The 18583-nt window shown below is 41.9% G+C and overlaps 1 protein-coding gene across 1 annotated transcript in view; it reads right to left on the bottom strand.

The window, feature by feature from the left end:
• MEP1B (meprin A subunit beta) overlaps nucleotides 1-18583 on the bottom strand; it is a 58195-nt gene that overhangs the window by 9877 nt on the left and 29735 nt on the right. The window contains exons 5-9 of the mRNA XM_053245948.1: nucleotides 18335-18413; nucleotides 16383-16500; nucleotides 10532-10710; nucleotides 4657-4875; nucleotides 1113-1265 (exon numbers count right to left, since the gene is read on the bottom strand). Coding sequence (XP_053101923.1) covers nucleotides 1113-1265; nucleotides 4657-4875; nucleotides 10532-10710; nucleotides 16383-16500; nucleotides 18335-18413 — 748 coding nt within the window. The remainder of the gene's footprint in view (nucleotides 1-1112; nucleotides 1266-4656; nucleotides 4876-10531; nucleotides 10711-16382; nucleotides 16501-18334; nucleotides 18414-18583) is intronic.

Raw genomic sequence — 18583 nt, 5'->3', positions numbered from 1 at the left:
ACCGAGGGGCCTCACCACCACTGATGCTGTCCCCTGTACTGGGCCGGAGCTGTTCACGGTGCTTCCATTCAGTATCAGCACTGACCAGCGCTGAGAGAGAGTGTCCTAGTGCTAGTGCTGCCACTGCTCCTTCTCAGTGTCAGCATGAGATGCACCATTCTCAAGAATGCATCCTTCCCCCCACTAATGTGGCATTGTCCTAGAGTGACCCTATGTTGGAGCACACGATGTATTCCGAAGGAAATGAAACTGGTGCCTCTCAGCTCTGGCACTAGGAGGGAGTGCCGTCCACTGCTGCCTACCATTATTTCGCCCCACCTCTAGTAAGCTGCCTAGGGTGGGCCCATTGCTGAAAGGAGTGCTGAAAGAAGTGCCATGGCAGCTGCTGTCACCCTGTAAGCCCTGCAAACAGCAGAGAGTTTGCCTTCCTTCAAACTGGTATGTATTCAACAATCATAATGTGAAAATCAGCAAAGTATTTAACACATTCAACTAAACACACACACTAGAACCAGGGGTCATGAAATTGATTGCCAGGAAATATAGGACCAGCAAACGGAAGTATTTTTTCACACAACGCATAATCAACTTGTGGAATTCTCTGCCACAAGATGTGGTGACAGCCAACAACCTGGATGGCTTTAAGAGGGGTTTGGATAACTTCGTGGAGGATAGTTGTATCAGCAGCTACTAGTCTGAGGGCTATAGGCCACCTCCAGCTTCAGAGGCAGGATGCCTCTGAGTACCAGTTGCAGGGGAGTAACAGCAGGAGAGAGGGCATGCCCTCAACTCCTGCTGTAGGCTTACAGTGGCATCTGGTGGGCCACTGTGTGAAACAAGATGCTGAACTAGATGGGCCTTGGGCCTGATCCAGCAGGGCTGTTCTTATGTTCTTATGATACTGTTAAGACTACTTGTGCTTCCTGTAAATATTTACAGTTTTACAAAGAGGGAATGCATGTAATGTCCAGTGGTCTAGATTAGAATCATCAACATTTTAAACTTCTAAACTAGAAAAGACATGCCCCTAACTATTCAATGGACTTGGTTTAGAATACAATAGTAATTTAGGAGCAAGTTAGATCGGCAACGAGATCAAAGATCACCATTACCTTGGCACATTCCAGCATAGGTATGATCAGTCTGTGGTCCACTAGAAGCTTGGGTTATGTGCTGCCAGTCAGCATTATCTTCTGAACTTTGAATCATGCCACATACATTCGCCAATTCAAAAGTGCATGCTTCCAAAAAGCTTAAGGAGGAACCTACAACATTTTTCAAAAGAATGTTTTTATACATGGTAGTTTCAGTGCTTGTTAAACTCAGTAGAAAGATCAACTCAGCTGGATCAGGACATAACACAGTTTAGCACCAAATTAGGCAAGACATCAAGAGATGTAAATTTAGAATGTTGTGCAGGTTTTTAAAAGTTTAAAGCAGCATGGCGGGCAGGGGGAAGAATCACATTGTGGCTGCAGTGCTGTGGGAAGGGATGATTTATGGTACCTTTCCCCCTTTTCTGATTCCGCCCCGGCAGGGAAAAGCATACCGGTATCACTGCTATATTTTGTTTTGTTTTGTTTTCTCAGTGGGGCCAACAGCAATTTTGATAGCAATTTATCCCAGAAAATTGGTTCCTCCTTCCCACCCAGAATAATGGCCCTGATCCAATTCCCCATTGCTGCTTTTAAATTTTAAAAACAAAACAACACCGGTTATCCAATTCACAGGCCTCCTGTCTATTTTGGCCTTCTATGATAAACTTTTGCAAAGTCAGTACTAATCTAGAATTCATCAGCAACAGAATAACCATCTGTTGTCCATAAATCACTTTCCTGGAAGAGTTAATTAGAATGGCCTCATTGGTAAATTAAAATCCTACTACTTAAAAAAACAAACTTATTTTTTAATAATTTTGTTGAGTTGCATAACATTACAAATTATAACAAAACATACAATAGCAGCATATGATATCCTGAATACACCTGTGCCCAATTTTACCAATGCACCTATAGTAAATGCTAGAGTAAATACAAATAGACGTGGCTAGAAGGCCCCTTATTGCTCAGAATAATAAAGCAGCCCACAGCTAGTAAACATAAGATGGAACTATTTTACCAAGTATATATTTCATTGAGATGGCTAGAAGAATTCAAAGTGTTTTTATTATTCTGCAAGTAAACCAGGAAAGGCTGCCATCTCAGAATGACAATAATGCCATAACTTGTTCAGTCACTGTTTGACAGACAATTTAGAATGATAACAAATTTAGCAGCTATAGCAATGTAGCTAATAATGAAACTACTACTTGTGCTTGCTTACTATAAACTGCACTCTTCCTTCATTTCTAGCAAAATCATAGGAACATAGGAAGCTGCCATATACTGAGTCAGACCATAGGACCATCTAGCTCAGTATTGTCTACACAGACTGGCAGCAGCTTCTACCAAGGTTGCAGGCAGGAATCTCTCTCAGCCCTATCTTGGAGAAGCCAGGGAGGAAACTTGGAACCTAGATGCTCTTCCCAGACAGCTCCATCCCCTGAGGGGAATATCTTGCCCTAGATAACTTGTTTGTCCCGTATGAAGCATGTTTACTTCTCCCAGGCAAACATGCACAGGATTGCCAAATCAGAAACACCTCTCTTCTCAGTTAAAGGTCCCTAGAGTAATACTATCCAATTCTCAGCATTGTTCACTTATAATGAGCTCATCACTGAATGAGGCTTTTTAGGGAAATATATAGAGCTCAATGCTATGGCTTCATATGGATGCATCCACATGTGGGCGCTGTGCACCTCTACTAGGGTGGATCATGCACTTAACAGCTTCATTTGGTAAGCATTGCATAAAACTCCACAAAAGTTACCAGCCAACAAAAACATACTACTGCCTATCTGCCCAAACATACGTGGAATTTGAAAAACCCTTCAGAATAAGAAGCAACCCTTTGATTTCCTATTCTTAAAAGAAATGCTGTCCTTGGATTTAAAAAAACAAGCTGTTCCAGTAAAAAATAATCTGCCTACTTTCCTTTCACTGTCCCTACAACTGGACTAAATTTGGTCCAGATCAGTTAGGCAGTTCACAAGTTAACTTACTTGCACCCCAAACGTTCATGAATCTGCCATTTTGAATTGGGGTGGATGACATCATCACAAGCTGCATGTTTGAGGTGTCCCTATGTGTCCCTACATCTGTAGCAAATTTGGTTCAAATCAGTTAGGTAGTCCACAAGTTAGCCCTCTTGTGCCTCAAACATTCATGTGTCCACCATCTTGGACCTACGTGTCAACAGTACCTGATCAGGTTCAAATTGGTCCAGGCATTGCAAAGTTGATGGGGAGGACACATGGACAGACACGTACAGAATGCCGGGTGATCTCATAAACCTACTGGGAAGTAGGCTAAAAAAAGAGCAAGGTGAGAAAAATAATGTAGTACTGTGGTAACTTTCAAAATTAAATAATTCTCCCTTTCCTCCACCAAAAATAAAAATTCCAAAAAATTCCAAAACATAAATAAAAATGTTCGATTTTTGCTCTGAGGGACACATATATTGCAGCCTGTAGTGTGCTTATTGAGAAGCAAATCCTACTGTTTTCAGTAAGGCTTTTTTCTTGTAGCTATGCATGAAATTGTGGCATTGCAAAAATCCTATGCACATTTACCTGTAAGTAAGTCTCACTGAAAATAATGGGACTTACTGCTGAGTAATATATATTCAGGAATAGGGAGCCTGGAAATAACCTACATCAAAAAGCAATTTTTCAGCCTAAGGGATAAATAGTGACATCTCCTTTAAGATACAGAGAACAAACTGTTAGCCTTCTGGCTTCCAAATGATTCAGTCTCAGGGTATGCAGGAGAACGTATAAAGACTAGCACAGATAATCAAGTTGATTCAAACAAGAACAATGTTTCAGGAAAGCATGAAATATGGCACATAATTCAGTCAGAGCAGCCATGCTGTTTATGAAGCAACAGAGAAAGCTTCAGGTACAAAAGTGAAGGTACTGGCTCAGTCATTCATGCCTGGGCATAGCCAGCATTATTAGTAAATTGATGCATTTTATTTTTAAAGGACCAGATCCACACCAAAGACCTGAAAGGGGAAGACTCTTAACCAGCAATGGTAACCTGGGTTCAATTTACACTTTCCTCAGGAAAGTGGTAACTTAGGAACATAGGCAGCTGCCATATACTGAGTCAGACCATTGGTCTATCTAGCTCAGTATTGTCTTCACAGACTGGCAGCGGCTTCTCCAAGGTTACAGGCAGGAATCTCTCTCAGCCCTATCTTGAAGATGCCAGGGAGGGAACTTGGAACCTTCTGCTCTTCCCAGAGCGGCTTCAACCCCTGAGGGGAATATCTTGCAGTGCTCACACATCAAGTCTCCCATTCGGATACAACCAGGGCAGACCCTGCTTAACTATGGGGACAAGTCATGCTTGCTACCACAAGACCAGCTCTCCTCTCCTCTTATACTTGCAGTATAAAGCTTTTGATCTTCACAATATTCTTCAGATAGAATGAAGCAGTTATAAATTTACTGTACTTACAGACATATCAAGATCAGTAAATCAAAGCTAAACAATGAAGAAAACAATACTAGCACACAAACAATAAAGATACGAGGGACTCCAGGATACTTACTGCAGTTGTATAGTTTACTCAGTTTCCGGATATCATATTCACTAAAATCCATTCGCTGTCCAATCACATCAATGAAAGCAGGTATGTTAGTTACTATTGTTGGTTCTGTGCCATTCATGAATGCAGTTTTACTATAGTGCATTACAGATGTATAGTCATAAGGGACATTAAGGAAGTCTGATGTTTTATCATCATATTTATTGAAGTTTCCTTCTTTACCTAACAAAAAAAATGCCAGAATGAAATAAAATGCTTACTATGGCAACGTCACTTATGCTGGAAGCAATCCAGCTAAGGCTTTTGTCCCATTTATTTCAATGGGAGAGTTAAGCACATAATCTCTCCTATTTAAAAATAAGGAACATACAAGTGTTTAACTTGGATTGGACTGGTATATCATAGTATAATAAAGAAATAAACCACCCTGGGCCATTTTGGAAGGGTGGTATACAAATCAAATCAAATCAATCAATCAATCCTCTAGTATTCTATTTGCCACTACACAAACTGTTCTATAAAATATCTGACAAAAAGAAAGGACTGCATTGTTTAATAGTATTGTTGGATTGTGATGCTGCTGTTGTTTTTATTTCATTAACATTTGCTAGCTGACCAGTCCAAAATGGTCATTTGATGCCTCATGAGTAAGAGCTTGGTTTCCCAATCTGTGTGTTGAATGAGATATTTCATCAGAGCTTGAAGACGACAACACTAGAGTTAGCTGAAACTGAGTACAGCCTAGAGACTTCCAGGTTGTCCTCTTAGTCTGGATAAAAGCTTACTACAGAAAGATATGATAGCCACCTTCAAATATTGGAAGCAGCACTTGAGAAGGCAAGGCTCAGACCAGGGAGGCAACAAACTTTTATTTTTATTTCCTAAAGAAGCAAGCAAGCAAGCAAGCAAATAAATAAATAAATAAAATAAAAGGGGGAAAGGACAAAACAAGTTTGTGTGGGCTTGTCTTTTCTAAGGTTTGATTTCGACAAGGCCGTTTTAGTTGCAGTTATGCCTAGAGAGACAGTGGGTGGGGATTGCCTACAGGTGAGTCGCACAGCTTGTGGGAGGGCCCACATTCCTGAGGTGGCTCAGTTTGGAAGCCGCTCGAGAAGACAAGGTTCAAACCACTGGAGCTTTGCTACTAGGAGCTTTGTGAACACAAGCTTGCTAAAAGATATCAAATGAGTTTTACATGGAGTTTAATGGGGATGTGTGCAGGGAAGCACACAAGTGGTCCCCCTTTATCACAAAGGAGACACCCAACATGATGATAAGGTGAGTAAAGGTAAAGTGTGCTATCGAGTTGGTGTCGACTCCTGGTGACCACAGAGCCCTGGGGTTGTCTTTGGTAGAATACAGGAGGGGTTTACCATTGCTATCTCCCGCGCAGTGTGAGATGATGCCTTTCAGCATCTTCCTATATCGCTGCTGCCTGATATAGGTGTGGGAAACATCCCAGCAGGGATTCGAACCGGCAACCTCTGGCTTGCTAGTCAAGTCATTTCCCCTCTGCGCCATTAGGTGGCTGATAATGTGAGTTCTACCTCACTTTTGTAGTTTTCTTAGAGGACAGAGCTTAAAAGCTTTAACTGACAACTGCAGCTAAGATCTAGCTTTCAAATAAACAAAAACTATATATTCTAAATGGACATTAAAACAGTTATAAAAGTAGAATGCCAGCAGAGGAGGAAGTGCTTCCCAATGTATTGCATGGAGTGTTGCATGTATGACTGTCTGCCTGAGGGGCAGAAGTCGTGGGTGTGCGTTCGGTGCAAAGAGCTCCTGGCTCTCAGGGAACAAGTTTGTTCCCTCAAAGCCAAGGTAGCTGACTTGGAGAAGCTCAGGGAGGCAGAGAGGTATGTGGATGAGATCCTCAGGGATGAGATAGAGGCATCCTACTCCCAGGCTGACAGTTCCTCTACAATGGAGAATGAAGGTCTCTGGGAAGGAGGATATCAGCCTGAAGAAGAGATTAATGCTCCTTTAGAACAGACCGCTTCCTTGAGTGTTGTGCCCATATCCTCTCCTACAGAGGATACTCCTCTGGGAGTATCCTCTAGTAGTGGGTGATTTGATCATTAGGGGCATAGAGAGATGAGTTTGTGACACTTGTGCAGACTCGCCTGCCTGGTGCAAAGGTTGTGGATGTCACACGGCATCTAGATCAGCTGTTAGGCAGTGCTGGGGAGGAGTCAGCTGTTGTGATGCATGTTGGCACCAATGGTGTTGGGCAATGCAGTCAGGAGGCACTGGAAGCAAAATTGTAGGCTGCTAGGTAGCATAATGAAGTTCAGACCCTCAGGGTAGCTTATCTGACATGCTACCTGTTCCATGTGCAGAGAAAGTGAGACAAGCAGAGTTAAGAGGTCTCAATGCAACGTTATCTGTCATGCTACCTGTTCCATGTGCAGAGAAAGTGAGACAAGCAGAGTTAAGAGGTCTCAATGCATGGATGAGACAGGTGCCAGGAAGAGGAGTTTTGATTCGTTAGGCAATGGGATACATTTTGGGGTAAGTGAAGCCTGTACAAAAGGGATGGGCTCCACTTGAACCAATATGGAACCAGATTGCTGGCACTTAAAATAAAAAACGTCGCAGAGCAGCTTTTTAAATGACTCTTGTAGGGTTGCTGACAGGAACTGGGTGGTATCTCATTCAGCAAGCAAAACCCCCTAAGGTGCAAGGGTGCAAATGTTTCAGATAAACTAGAAGGGGACAGAGTAGAACCAGGTAAAGAGCAGATGGAAACACATGACAACTGGTCAAAAAGGTAAGGGAGATAGCACACACAGTAAGGGAGATAGCACACAGTAACGCCAGGTAAGAGTCTTGGTATATAGGTGTTTATATGCCAGTGCCAGAAGCCTCCAAGACAACATGGGGGAGCTGGAGTGCTTGATTGCCAATGAAAACATAGATATAGTGGGCATAATGAAAACTTGGTGGAACAATGAGAACCAGTGGGACACTTATTATCAGTCTACATACCAATACCAAAGAAAGGAGACTTAACAGATCGTGCAAACAATTGCACAATATTCTTAATTTCACATGCTAGCAAAATAATGCTCAGGACCATCCAATGCAGATTAGAGTCCTACATGGAAAGGGAAATGTTCAAGCTGGTTTCAGAAAAGGCTGAGGAACAAGAGACATCATTATGCACGCTGGATAATTGAGAAAGCCAAAGAATACCAGAAAGAAGTCAATATGTGCTTTATTGACTACAGAAAAGCCTTCAGTTGCATCGACCATGTCAAGTTGTGGAATATCCTTAGGAAAATGGGCATCCCAGAACACCTCATTGTTCTCATGAGAAACCCATACACAAGATAGGAAGCCACAGTCCAGATGGAACATGGTGAAACAGACTGGTTCCAGAATGGCAAATGAGTAAGGCTGTATACTTTCTCCTTATTTATTCAATGTATATGCTGAACATGTACTGAGAGAAGCTGGATTGGAAGAAGGTGAGCATGGTTTTAAAGTTGGAAGAAGAAACATCAATAATCTGCGCTACACAGATGACACCACTCTGATAGCTGAGAATGCGGATGAAATGCAAGCTTTTGTAATGAAAGTCAAGGAGCACAGTGAAAAAATGGGACTGCAACTAAATGTAAAGAAGACGAAACTAATGACAACGGGTACAGCAACCAGCCTCAGAACTAATAATGAAGACACTGAAGTGGTGGATAGCTTCTGCCTTATAGGATCGACCATCATCAGTAAAGGATCCAGCAGTCAAGAAATACACCACAGACTAGCACTTGGTAGGGCTGCAATGAAGGCCTTGGAATGGATATTTAGATGCCATGATGTGTCTACACCTACAAAGATTAGAATCGTTCGGATAATGGTTTTCCCCATGACACTCTATGGATGCAAAAGCTGGACTTTGAAGAATCAAGATAGAAAAAGCATTGACGCTTTTGAACTCTGGTGCTGGAGAAGACTTTTGAGGCTACATGAACAGCCAGGAAAACCAACAAATGGATCATAGAACAAATCAATCCAGAATTTTCACTTGAGGCACAAATGACCAAGCTCAAACTATCATACAGTGACCACAGTGTGATCCAATTCAGCTTATATACAAGTGGAGCATTGACAAGGAAGTCCAACACAGATGCGCTGGACTTCAGAAGAGGAAACTTCTAAAAAAAAATAAAATGAGGGGACTGATAAAAAGTGGGAAGGGAAAGTCAGGAGGGTCAAATCACTCCAGAAAGCATGGAACATATTTAAATCCTCAGTAACAGAAGCTGTTGGTGACTGGCTAGGAGAGAGATCTTGGGGTTGTGGTAGTCAGCTCATTGAAAGTGTTGACTCAGTGTGCAGCAGCTGTGAAAAAGGCAAATTCCATGATAGGGATCATTAGGAAGTGGGTTGGAAATAAAAATGCTAATAATACAATGCCCTTATACAAATCCATGATGTAGCCACATTTGAAGTACTACATACAGTTCTGGTCACTGGATCTTAAGAATGACATTGTAGAACTGGAAAAGGTACAGAAGATGGCAGCCAGTGATCAGGGGCCTGGAGCACCTTCCTTATGAGGCAAGGCTACAACATCTGGGGCTTTTTAGTTTGGAAAAGAAGCAACTGCGAGGAGACATGATAGAGATGCCTAAAATTATGCATGGAATAGGGAGAGTGGACAGAGAATTTTTCTCCCTCTCTAACACTAGAACTGGGGGTCATCCCATTAAACTGAAGGTCAGGAAATTTAGGACCAACAAAAGGAAGTACTTTTTCATACAGTGCATAACTAATCTATGGAATTCTCTGCCATGCCGTGTGGTGATGGCCACAAGCTTGGATGGCTTAAAAGGGGCTTAGACAAATTCATGGAGGACAGGTCTAGCAATGGCTACTCATCTGGCTGCTATAGGCCACCTCCAGCCTCAGAGGCAGGATGCCTCTAAATGCCAGATGCAGCTGAGCAACAGCAAAAGAGAGGGCATGTCCTCAGCTCTTGCCTGTGGGCTTCCCAAAGACATCTGGTGGGCCACTGTGTGAAACAGAATGCTGGACTAGATAGGCTTTGGGCCTGATCCAGCAGGGCTGTTATTATGTAAGAGTGGTCACATAGACGTTTGCACTGGTTCTCTGTTGCTCCTGAGGACAGAGCTAGAACCAGTAGGTTGAAATTACAAGGAAGCCAATCCAGGCTAGACATTAGGAGGAATTTCCTGACTGTAGGATCTGTTCAACAGTGGAACCATCTGCCTCACATAGTTGTGGGCTCTCCTTCTATAGATGTTTACAAACAGAGGCTGGACAGCCATCCATCAAGGTTGTTGCAACAGTTTCCAGCTCTGAGTGGAAGCTCAATTAGAAGACCTCCAAGACCCCTTCCAACTCTAATATCCTATGAGCTGCATTCACAGTGATATATGCAGAATACAGTGTCAGTAGAAGCAATTTTTTCTTTCCACCCTCTTCCCTGTAGCCCCCAGAAATGCTGTAAAAGCCATTCCCAAGGGTTGAGGGACCTTCAGCTACAGCGTGGGATGCTCCACTGATGGAAGTTAGGAGATGCAGGGGAGAAGCGCAAAGACACTTCCACTACACTAGTGACAGGCATCTCTGTGTTGATTACAGGGTCACTTCCACACCTCCTGCACCCACTGGCGTGACATTCTATGCCCCCTCGCCCCACAAGAATGGCTTTTCCAGCATCTGGGAGAAGGGTGAGAAGAGAATTGCTTCCACTAATTCTTTATTCCAATGTGGATGCTACCCTATGATTCTATTAAACTTCTATATCTATCAAGCTAAAAAGCTTTAATCAGCTTTTAGTTGAAAGAGAAGCTATGCAGATAAGATGTATAAATCATCTGAAATTAAAGGATTGTAAATGAGTTACCAGTCTGAATTCTGTCTCGCATTATTGTGACATAATCATCTCTATCAGATCGTGACTGCTCATGCCAGAATCCAAGTGCATGAAGAAACTCATGTTCAATTGTCCCAATCCTGTCACAGTTGGCTCCTATGGAGAGATCCTGCCTCCCTGTTCTCCGGTTTCCTACATAAGACCAGCAGCTATTTAAAAAAAAATTAGGGGGGGGGGGATTAAAAGCAATCTATAACTATTATATGTATAGTCTAGTTTAATCTTCTAGTTAAGAGTCCACCCCCAAAAAACCAGTTATAACTTGGTTATTCTACTCTAACAAGGCAGATCTGTGACTAGAAGTTGCTTCTAGAATTTCATGAACTTCTTTATTTTTAATTTTTTATGATGGATTATAAAAGAGAGCATACAAAGTTTTGCAAATACATAGCTTCAGCTAAACATATACATGATTTAAGATGTAAGCCACAAAACCATTCAAGAACTTGTTTTGAAGCGTATCCTCAGATTATTAACTACAGACATAAAATTAAAAAATAACAGTTTTAATGACTAAATATGATCAGACAGTTCTTAGAAAGAGTTCTTTCTGTAGCAGTAGAATCTCACAAGGCCTATTCCAGTACGTAACAAATTGATTCCGATTTAGATAAATGTCATTAACCCTATGTGACCCTTCTCTGTACCTGTCTCCATAGCTTGGTTCAGATATCACCATGGGCTTGGACACTTCCTTCTTCCCTCACACACAACCAACTTTATAGAGGACATCCTGGTTCATTAAAGCATAGTTTGCCATGACAGCTGAACTGGGAAACTGTTTATAACCACTCTTTGTGGCTTAAGCATAATGGTTTCCAATCTTGGCATCTAGGATGTGCTTATAGGAACATAGGAACATAGGAAGCTGTCATATACTGAGTCAGACCACTGGTCTATCTAGCTCAGTATTGTCTTCACAGATTTGGCAGCGGCTTCTCCAAGGTTGCAGGCAGGAATCTCTCTCAGCCCTATCTTGGAGATGCCAGGGGGGAAACTTGGAACTTAGATGCTCTTCTCAGAGGGGCTCCATCCCCTGAGGGGAATATCTTACAGTGCTCACACTTCTAGTCTCCCTTTCAAATGCAACCAGGGCAGACCCTGCTTAGCTAAGGGGACAAGTTATGCTTGCTACCACAAGACCAGCTCTCCTCTCCTTATACCAGTTTTCTGTTTTGATGTCATAGCAAATCGTAGTTTAACAAACTAGGAAGTCTCCTATGAGGCTGGGTATGTAAGGGGAGCTGGTAGGAGACAGGCACATTCCCAACCTAACAAACTATGATTTGTTGGATCAGGAATATGACAATATGTTAATTTGAACTGATCGGAATAGGTCTAATAAGGTAGTTTATCATCTTATCAGTTTATTATCTATTTCTGCTGGCCAATGGCTGTAATAAAATTTATATGATAAACTACCTCATCATTAATATTGTCCTTTTTTTCCCCTTCCCAGCCAGCTGCCTATAAGATTCGCACACACCCCGCCCCGCTGCCGCTGCGCACGCATTTCCTTGTAACCTCAATTCTGGCTCTTACAAGTATGTTGACTATGCATATCTGCTGTCTCGGCGTATCAAATCATCTGTCTATCCTAGAAGTATTCTCAAAAATGTTGGGGTAATGAATTTGAAGATATTTGCCTAATCACTACTACACTTCTTTCCAGAATGATGACATTTTCTGGCAATTCCACCACATATGGCTTATGGCCTTCTGCAGGATTACATCATAAGTCTTGACATTTGTTTTAGTTAATGATTGCATAGTACCTACCATGCAGTAGGAACACACATTGAATGATAGTGCCAAGAGGCTCTGAATCGGTAGAGGTTAAAGTTGCTGTCTGGTCACATTTAGTCCTGATGCATGCAAGCAGTCACACTGTAGGTCCATTCACACAACCAGGAAATACAGGGTAGGAGACAATATACCCAAGTATTCATGGTCATGTGAACCCATAGTAATTCCTCCAGCCTAGGTTCCTGAAATTAGGGAAACCCAGATGTTCTACCTTGCTCTAAACCAGGGCTGCTCAACTTTGGCCTTCTTGCAGATGTTGGCCTACAAGTCCCATAATCCCTACCTATTGGCCACTGTGGCTGGGGATTATGGGAGTTGTAGTTCAAAAACAGCTGGGGGGCCTAAGTTGAGCAGGCCTGCTCTAAACCATGGTAGAAGAAAAAGAGCCTTTCTATCTTGCTCTACTGGTCATATGGCTCCACTCACCTTTTCTACCCTGCTATTGGGGCATAGCAGCCATTGCAACAATAGAGAGCTGTGGCTCCAGCCATGGAAGTGCAACTCAGCAAAGCACACTCTATGATCCAGTGCCTATGGATCTATGATCCAGATCCTGTGCAGCAACTTCAGCAGGGCTGGGTCCACCTCCTGCTCCTCAGTGGCCAATCAGAGGTGCGTGCGCAGCTGCTGATGTAATGAAGCTTTTCCTTTCTGCTAGAAGTGCAAAGCATGCTGGGAAGGCAGAGGGGCTGTTGGGAGGATCTTCCATGGCAGGGCGGGGCTTAAAGCTCCCAATTGGGCAAAACACCAGGGTTGCCTTGATCACGTGTTCTGTGAATTTGCAAACTGAGGTTCTCCTCATCTGGAGGAGATAGGATAGGTGCTCTCATGCCCCCCAGCCCACCCACAAATGGTCATGTGAAAAGCACTAGTAGCTGCTTAAGATACAAGCACATATGTGGCAAGCTATTCATATGTAGCTGTTTACCAGGCCATCACAAACTGTGATGGCATAGTCAAAAAGCTGGAATACACACAAATACTTTGTCATGTGGTACTTCCAGCATACAGATAATTGAGCAATTAGGATGCTGTTGAACTCCAACAATCAATCCAAGCTTTGTTTGTCAATGAGAGCCAATGCAGCCAGATTAAATTGACTACCTTGATCCTGGCAACTTTCTCAACACAGAAAATCAGGGATGTGCACAAACCGGCATTTGGCCAGTTCAGCGGTAGGGTGTGTGTGTTACCTTTAAGGAGCAGGGAGGATGCTAATGCCCCTGGCTGCATTTCCCCTGCCGGTGCTGTCAGCAAAACCAGTGCCGTGGTTCACATGTGTGACGTGCACACGCGCACCAGACACTTCGGGTATGTCACTGAACAGGGCTGCATGAAGGTACACTGCAGCCCCACGGCACCGGTTTTGCCAACCGCGCTGGCGGGGGAAATGCAGTGGGGCAGGATGGGCACCCTCCAAGCTCCTTAAAGGTAACATCCCTACCACTGAACTGGCCGAATGCCGGACCTCCAAACCGGTTCAGCAGTCCGTAAAAGGACCATCAAACCAGTTAGTTCACATCCCTACAGAAAATAGTGCCACACACACACACGTACGTTGAGGCTGTTGACATGGAGAAAATCCACCTGGTTTGCTACTGCTCCTAAGTGACTTGTGCAGCTATTACAGGAACAATTTTAAATAGTCTCCACTCAACCTTGACTAAGCAAAGCAATGCAAACACAGTGAATCACTAGCAACTGTATGTATTCATTGATCTCTGTATTAACAAGGATAAGAAGGGACAGATCAACAGTCTTTGTGACTGGGAGAAAGAGTCCTCCAACTGATCACAGCTGGTTTTCTACCTCTCATGGTACCTTGTAGAAATGCTTGTGTGAGGTTCATAATCTTTTTATCTCCACTGATTTACTTCTAGGAGTCAGGAAGATTGTGAACTCTGAACTGAGGCCCAGGCTGAATATCTTTGCAATAAGATTTGTTGCTCTCCAAGTTGGAAAAGGATTAAAATATTCAAAATGTCTGAAGGAACATTCAAAACTTAGCTAGTTTCTTACCTTTAATTGGAAACAGTGACATTGTACACTAAGAGTATGGAATCGATTTTTGAAGTACTCCATGCAGTCATTTTTGCAAGAGACTATACAATCATATTTGAAAGCTGGATATGTTTTATGACCATTTATTTTGTTAAAAACAGGAATATGGTGTACTGTGCAAAAGATAACATTCTGTGTGGATGCTACCTTTTAGAAAATAAAAATAGCCTCTTGGGTGCCACTTTTCTGAGAAGTAACTTAAGGGAAAAGGCAAGAGAAATGTGAAAGGAAAGACGATATGAATCAGCAGTGTCTTGGAGAGCCAGCATGGTGTAGTGGTTAGAATGCTGGACTAGGACCAGGGAGACCCGAGTTCAAATCCCCATTCAGCCATGAAACTAGCTGGGTGACTCTGGGCCAGTCACTTCTCTCTCAGCCTGACCTACTTCACAGGGTTGTTGTGAAAGAGAAACTCAAGTATGTAGTACACCACTCTGGGATCCTTGGAGGAAGAGCGGGATATAAATTTAAAAATAATAATTAAAAAAACAAACACATCTCCAACAGAAGAACTAAGAATTCAGCTGTTCTGACTCATGCACGTTTCTCCATTTCCACCTGACTTATAGCCCAATCCCAGGCTTGCTTTAAGTATACAAGTGCTTGAATGGGATAAACAAGTTGCTCACCTGTAGCAGATGATCTGGAGGAGATCCGATAACATTCATAAGTATGGGTTCTGTGTCTGTGCAGGACTATCCAGGTAGAGTTCTATAGCCCTTCACTGCGCCCAGAACCACCTCCCTGCTTGTGCAGGATTTCTGTTATAACTGGCGGTTGGGCATTTTCCTTCTCAGTTCTTTCTTTTTGACTGCCTAAGGATTAGTGAGGAGCTATGAAACTCTACCTGGATAGTCCTGTGCAGATGCAGAACCCATACTTATGGAGGTCATTGGATCTCCATCCAGATCTACAAAATGCTATTCCAGTGAAGTGTTCCTGTTTTGGTTACAGTTCCCTAGTGGAAGATGTAGATTTTCTTATTGATAAGATAATCTACATCTTCCACTAGGTACAAAAGAAATACAACCTACCCCACAGTGCAAAATGTTCTAAGACAAGAATAAGGGGATTTAGAGTGATGAAGCAAAGCTTTCTGGGCCAAATTACATGTTACCATTGTCTGGACCTTGGAGTTTTTTTGCTTTTACTTTAATACAGCTGAGAGAGGGTCTGAATTTGAAGCAATGGCTTTGCGGGAGGTTTTGTAATTCTGTCCCCTCATGCCACTTTTTCCAATCTCAGCTGCCCCCACAAGATTGCTGCTAGCTCTGTTTGGGGGGAAGTATTGGTACTTGTGTTCATTGTGGCAATTCACATTCAATGTATGCAGGGGCAAAACACATCATTGATACATGGATTAAAAGGTCCAAGGTATGGCTGTCTGACTCTCCTTTAAAGAACGCATCATCAAAGGCTACAAACATGCAACAGGTATAGAAAAAGTAACTGTCTCCATTTTTAATGTGTATTACTTTATATCTGCTGTAAATAATCCTGTGCTTTCTGTACTGTTTGATTTTTTTGTGTGTATCTATATAGTGTAGAGTAATATAATATTTTGAAAGGTCAGAGAAATATAATGATCTTAAATCATACAAAACCACATTTAGCACACATAGTTGCCACCCATTCTATATTAATTCTTACATTCACCCCAGGTTTTCACGCTTTCCATGTAAAATGAAGAATCTTCCACTCCATGTAACAAAACCTCTATTAAATTAAACCCTACTATGACCTTCCCTCCTACATCTAGCCAAACTGCAAATCATCCATTATTTTTTGGTACAGAGCCAATCGAACCTTGAGTAAATCCCTGATTTTGCTATGCATGCTGCTTTTCACAACAGGGTCCCTACACAAAGAACTTCTGATTTGTGTCAGGGTCCTGACAAATATTTTGGACCTATGGGTGCTTCAGCAGAACATAACAAATTATGACTTCTCTTACCCACTTCCTTTGAACACCGATATGTAATTTGCTTCACCTTCCCAGGGTTTGAAATCAATACAGGTTTTTAGGCGATACTGTTCAAATGCTTTGAGGATAAGCCCCTTTGCATTCATGTCTGGGGGAGAGAGAAAAAGACTGTTATTGCTCCACTAATAAAATGCTTTTCTATTTACTCAGCAAGCCTTGAACCATAGTGACTGGAAGCTCTGCTAGGAGTATTAAACATGTTGGTACACTAAGAGAATTTAGACTGCTGAGAGACAAGTTAGTCATCAGCTATTTTAGGTGGTCTACATGAATACAAGCAGGTTTAGATATAAAGTTAAAGTGTGCCATCAAGTTGATTTCGACTCCTGGTGCCCACAGAGCCCTGTGGTTTCCTTTAGTAGAATACAGGAGGAGTTTGTCATTGCCTCCTCCTCCGCAGTATGAGATGATGCCTTTCAGCATCTTCCTATATCGCTGCTGCCCGACATAGGTGTTTCCCATAGTCTGGGAAACATACCAGCGGGGATTTGAACTGGCAACATTCTGCTTTTTAGTCAAGCATTTCCCCGCTGCACCATTAGGTGGCTAGGTTTAGATATAGGTACCTGATGTAAGTACCAACTAACAATTTCTTAGTTGTTTTCTTGGACTTTGACTGTTTATACATTATATGTACTTCAAGCTAAGTTTAATTCAAGCTAAGTAAATAGTACTTTTTTGTAGTTCAACTAAACAATTATGTTATTATTTATACAGTATAATCAGTATAGATGGCAAGGACTCCTACGAGTGGATGGACAGCTACGTGCAAGGCTTGTCTCACAGTGCAGCGGATGGGATGGGGAATACTATTTTTGTTTGTCTCCATCCCCTGCAAAAAAATGTGTTTGTCTCCATCCCCTGTTTGTAGAAATGGGCCCCCTGAGGGCTGTGCAGCCCTCAGGGACATATTTCTACAAGCAAACAAGGCTTGTAGGCTTTTGCAGGGAGGGGAAAGCAGTGAAAATCATGTCCCCCTCCCACTTTCTGCATCTGTACTGTGAGGTAAGCCTTGAGTGAAGCTAATCTACCCACATCTTACAAGGGTGAAGCTCTTTTTCTGTCCTCCTAAGGCTGCAGCAAATGTTAGTCATTGTTCTTTAAAGTGAAAATCAACTAGATTATCATAGCTAATCTCAGACTGGAACTTCCCAGTTATAAGACTTGCAGGTATTAATGAAGTAATTTAGGCCCTTGTGAGAAATATCCTGCAACTTATCTAAAAAGCAGCTCATTCTTTTTTAGATGAGCTTGAGGATCTTTCCCACAAGGACCTAAATTACTTCATTGGTAGGGACAGCATAAAAGGAGTGTTCCACACACTGGAAGGCTGGAAGATTGGCAATCTTTACTCATGATTTCTTGGTATTGCAGATTTATGGGATATTATTAGTTAAAGTATAAAATTATATTTGCCCAACATTTAGCTAAACTAGATACATACAAATGATATGCCTTTACAATATTTTCGAAGAATGTTCTCAGATAACACTGCCAACATCCACAAATGGTTCTAATTGATTTGACATGTTGAATGAGCATATTTATAAATATTATCTCTCTGAAGTTTCTTTTTATTTACTTGCATTGAAATGTTATATATTTTTGTCTTCTTTGTAATAAAAGGCTATTTTTTATTTATTTTTATTATTAATTTATTTATTATTAAAAATTTATACTAATAAAAGGCAATTTTTACCAATAAAAACCAATTTTTAAAAATCCAGTTTGTTCTTATGAAGCTCATCATTGCTTGTACCCAATAATTGTGACAAATAACTTCAGAAACTAATATTAAGCAAATGTTAGTTAGTTATAAGTTTATTCGGTCATTGACCAGCAAACATTTAAAATTAAGCAAATGAAAGATGCCCATACTGAAAGCTGCTTGTGCAAACAATGACCTAAATTTGTGAACATACCCAGGCTGTCCTCAAGGACATAGGGAATGGTGCGGGGCCATCGATACTGATCACCAATAATGGAGTTCCGTTCAAGTATCTGAAAAGGAAAGCAAATACAGAGAAAGTAAATACAGTAAGAAAGCATAGTTTTATTTCTAAAGCACTTTCCTGAATGCATTCATTTGCCCTGCACGTACCTTTGTTTCATGTAATCTGAGCAACTGGGGCTAGTTTATTAGGAGCATTTCAGTGCACTTTGTTGGCAAC

The sequence above is a fragment of the Hemicordylus capensis genome, chromosome 4, assembly GCF_027244095.1.
Source record: "Hemicordylus capensis ecotype Gifberg chromosome 4, rHemCap1.1.pri, whole genome shotgun sequence".
NCBI lineage: Eukaryota > Metazoa > Chordata > Lepidosauria > Squamata > Cordylidae > Hemicordylus > Hemicordylus capensis.
Note: the sequence above shows the minus strand (reverse complement) of the source record. Positions and strands in the feature narration are given on the sequence as shown.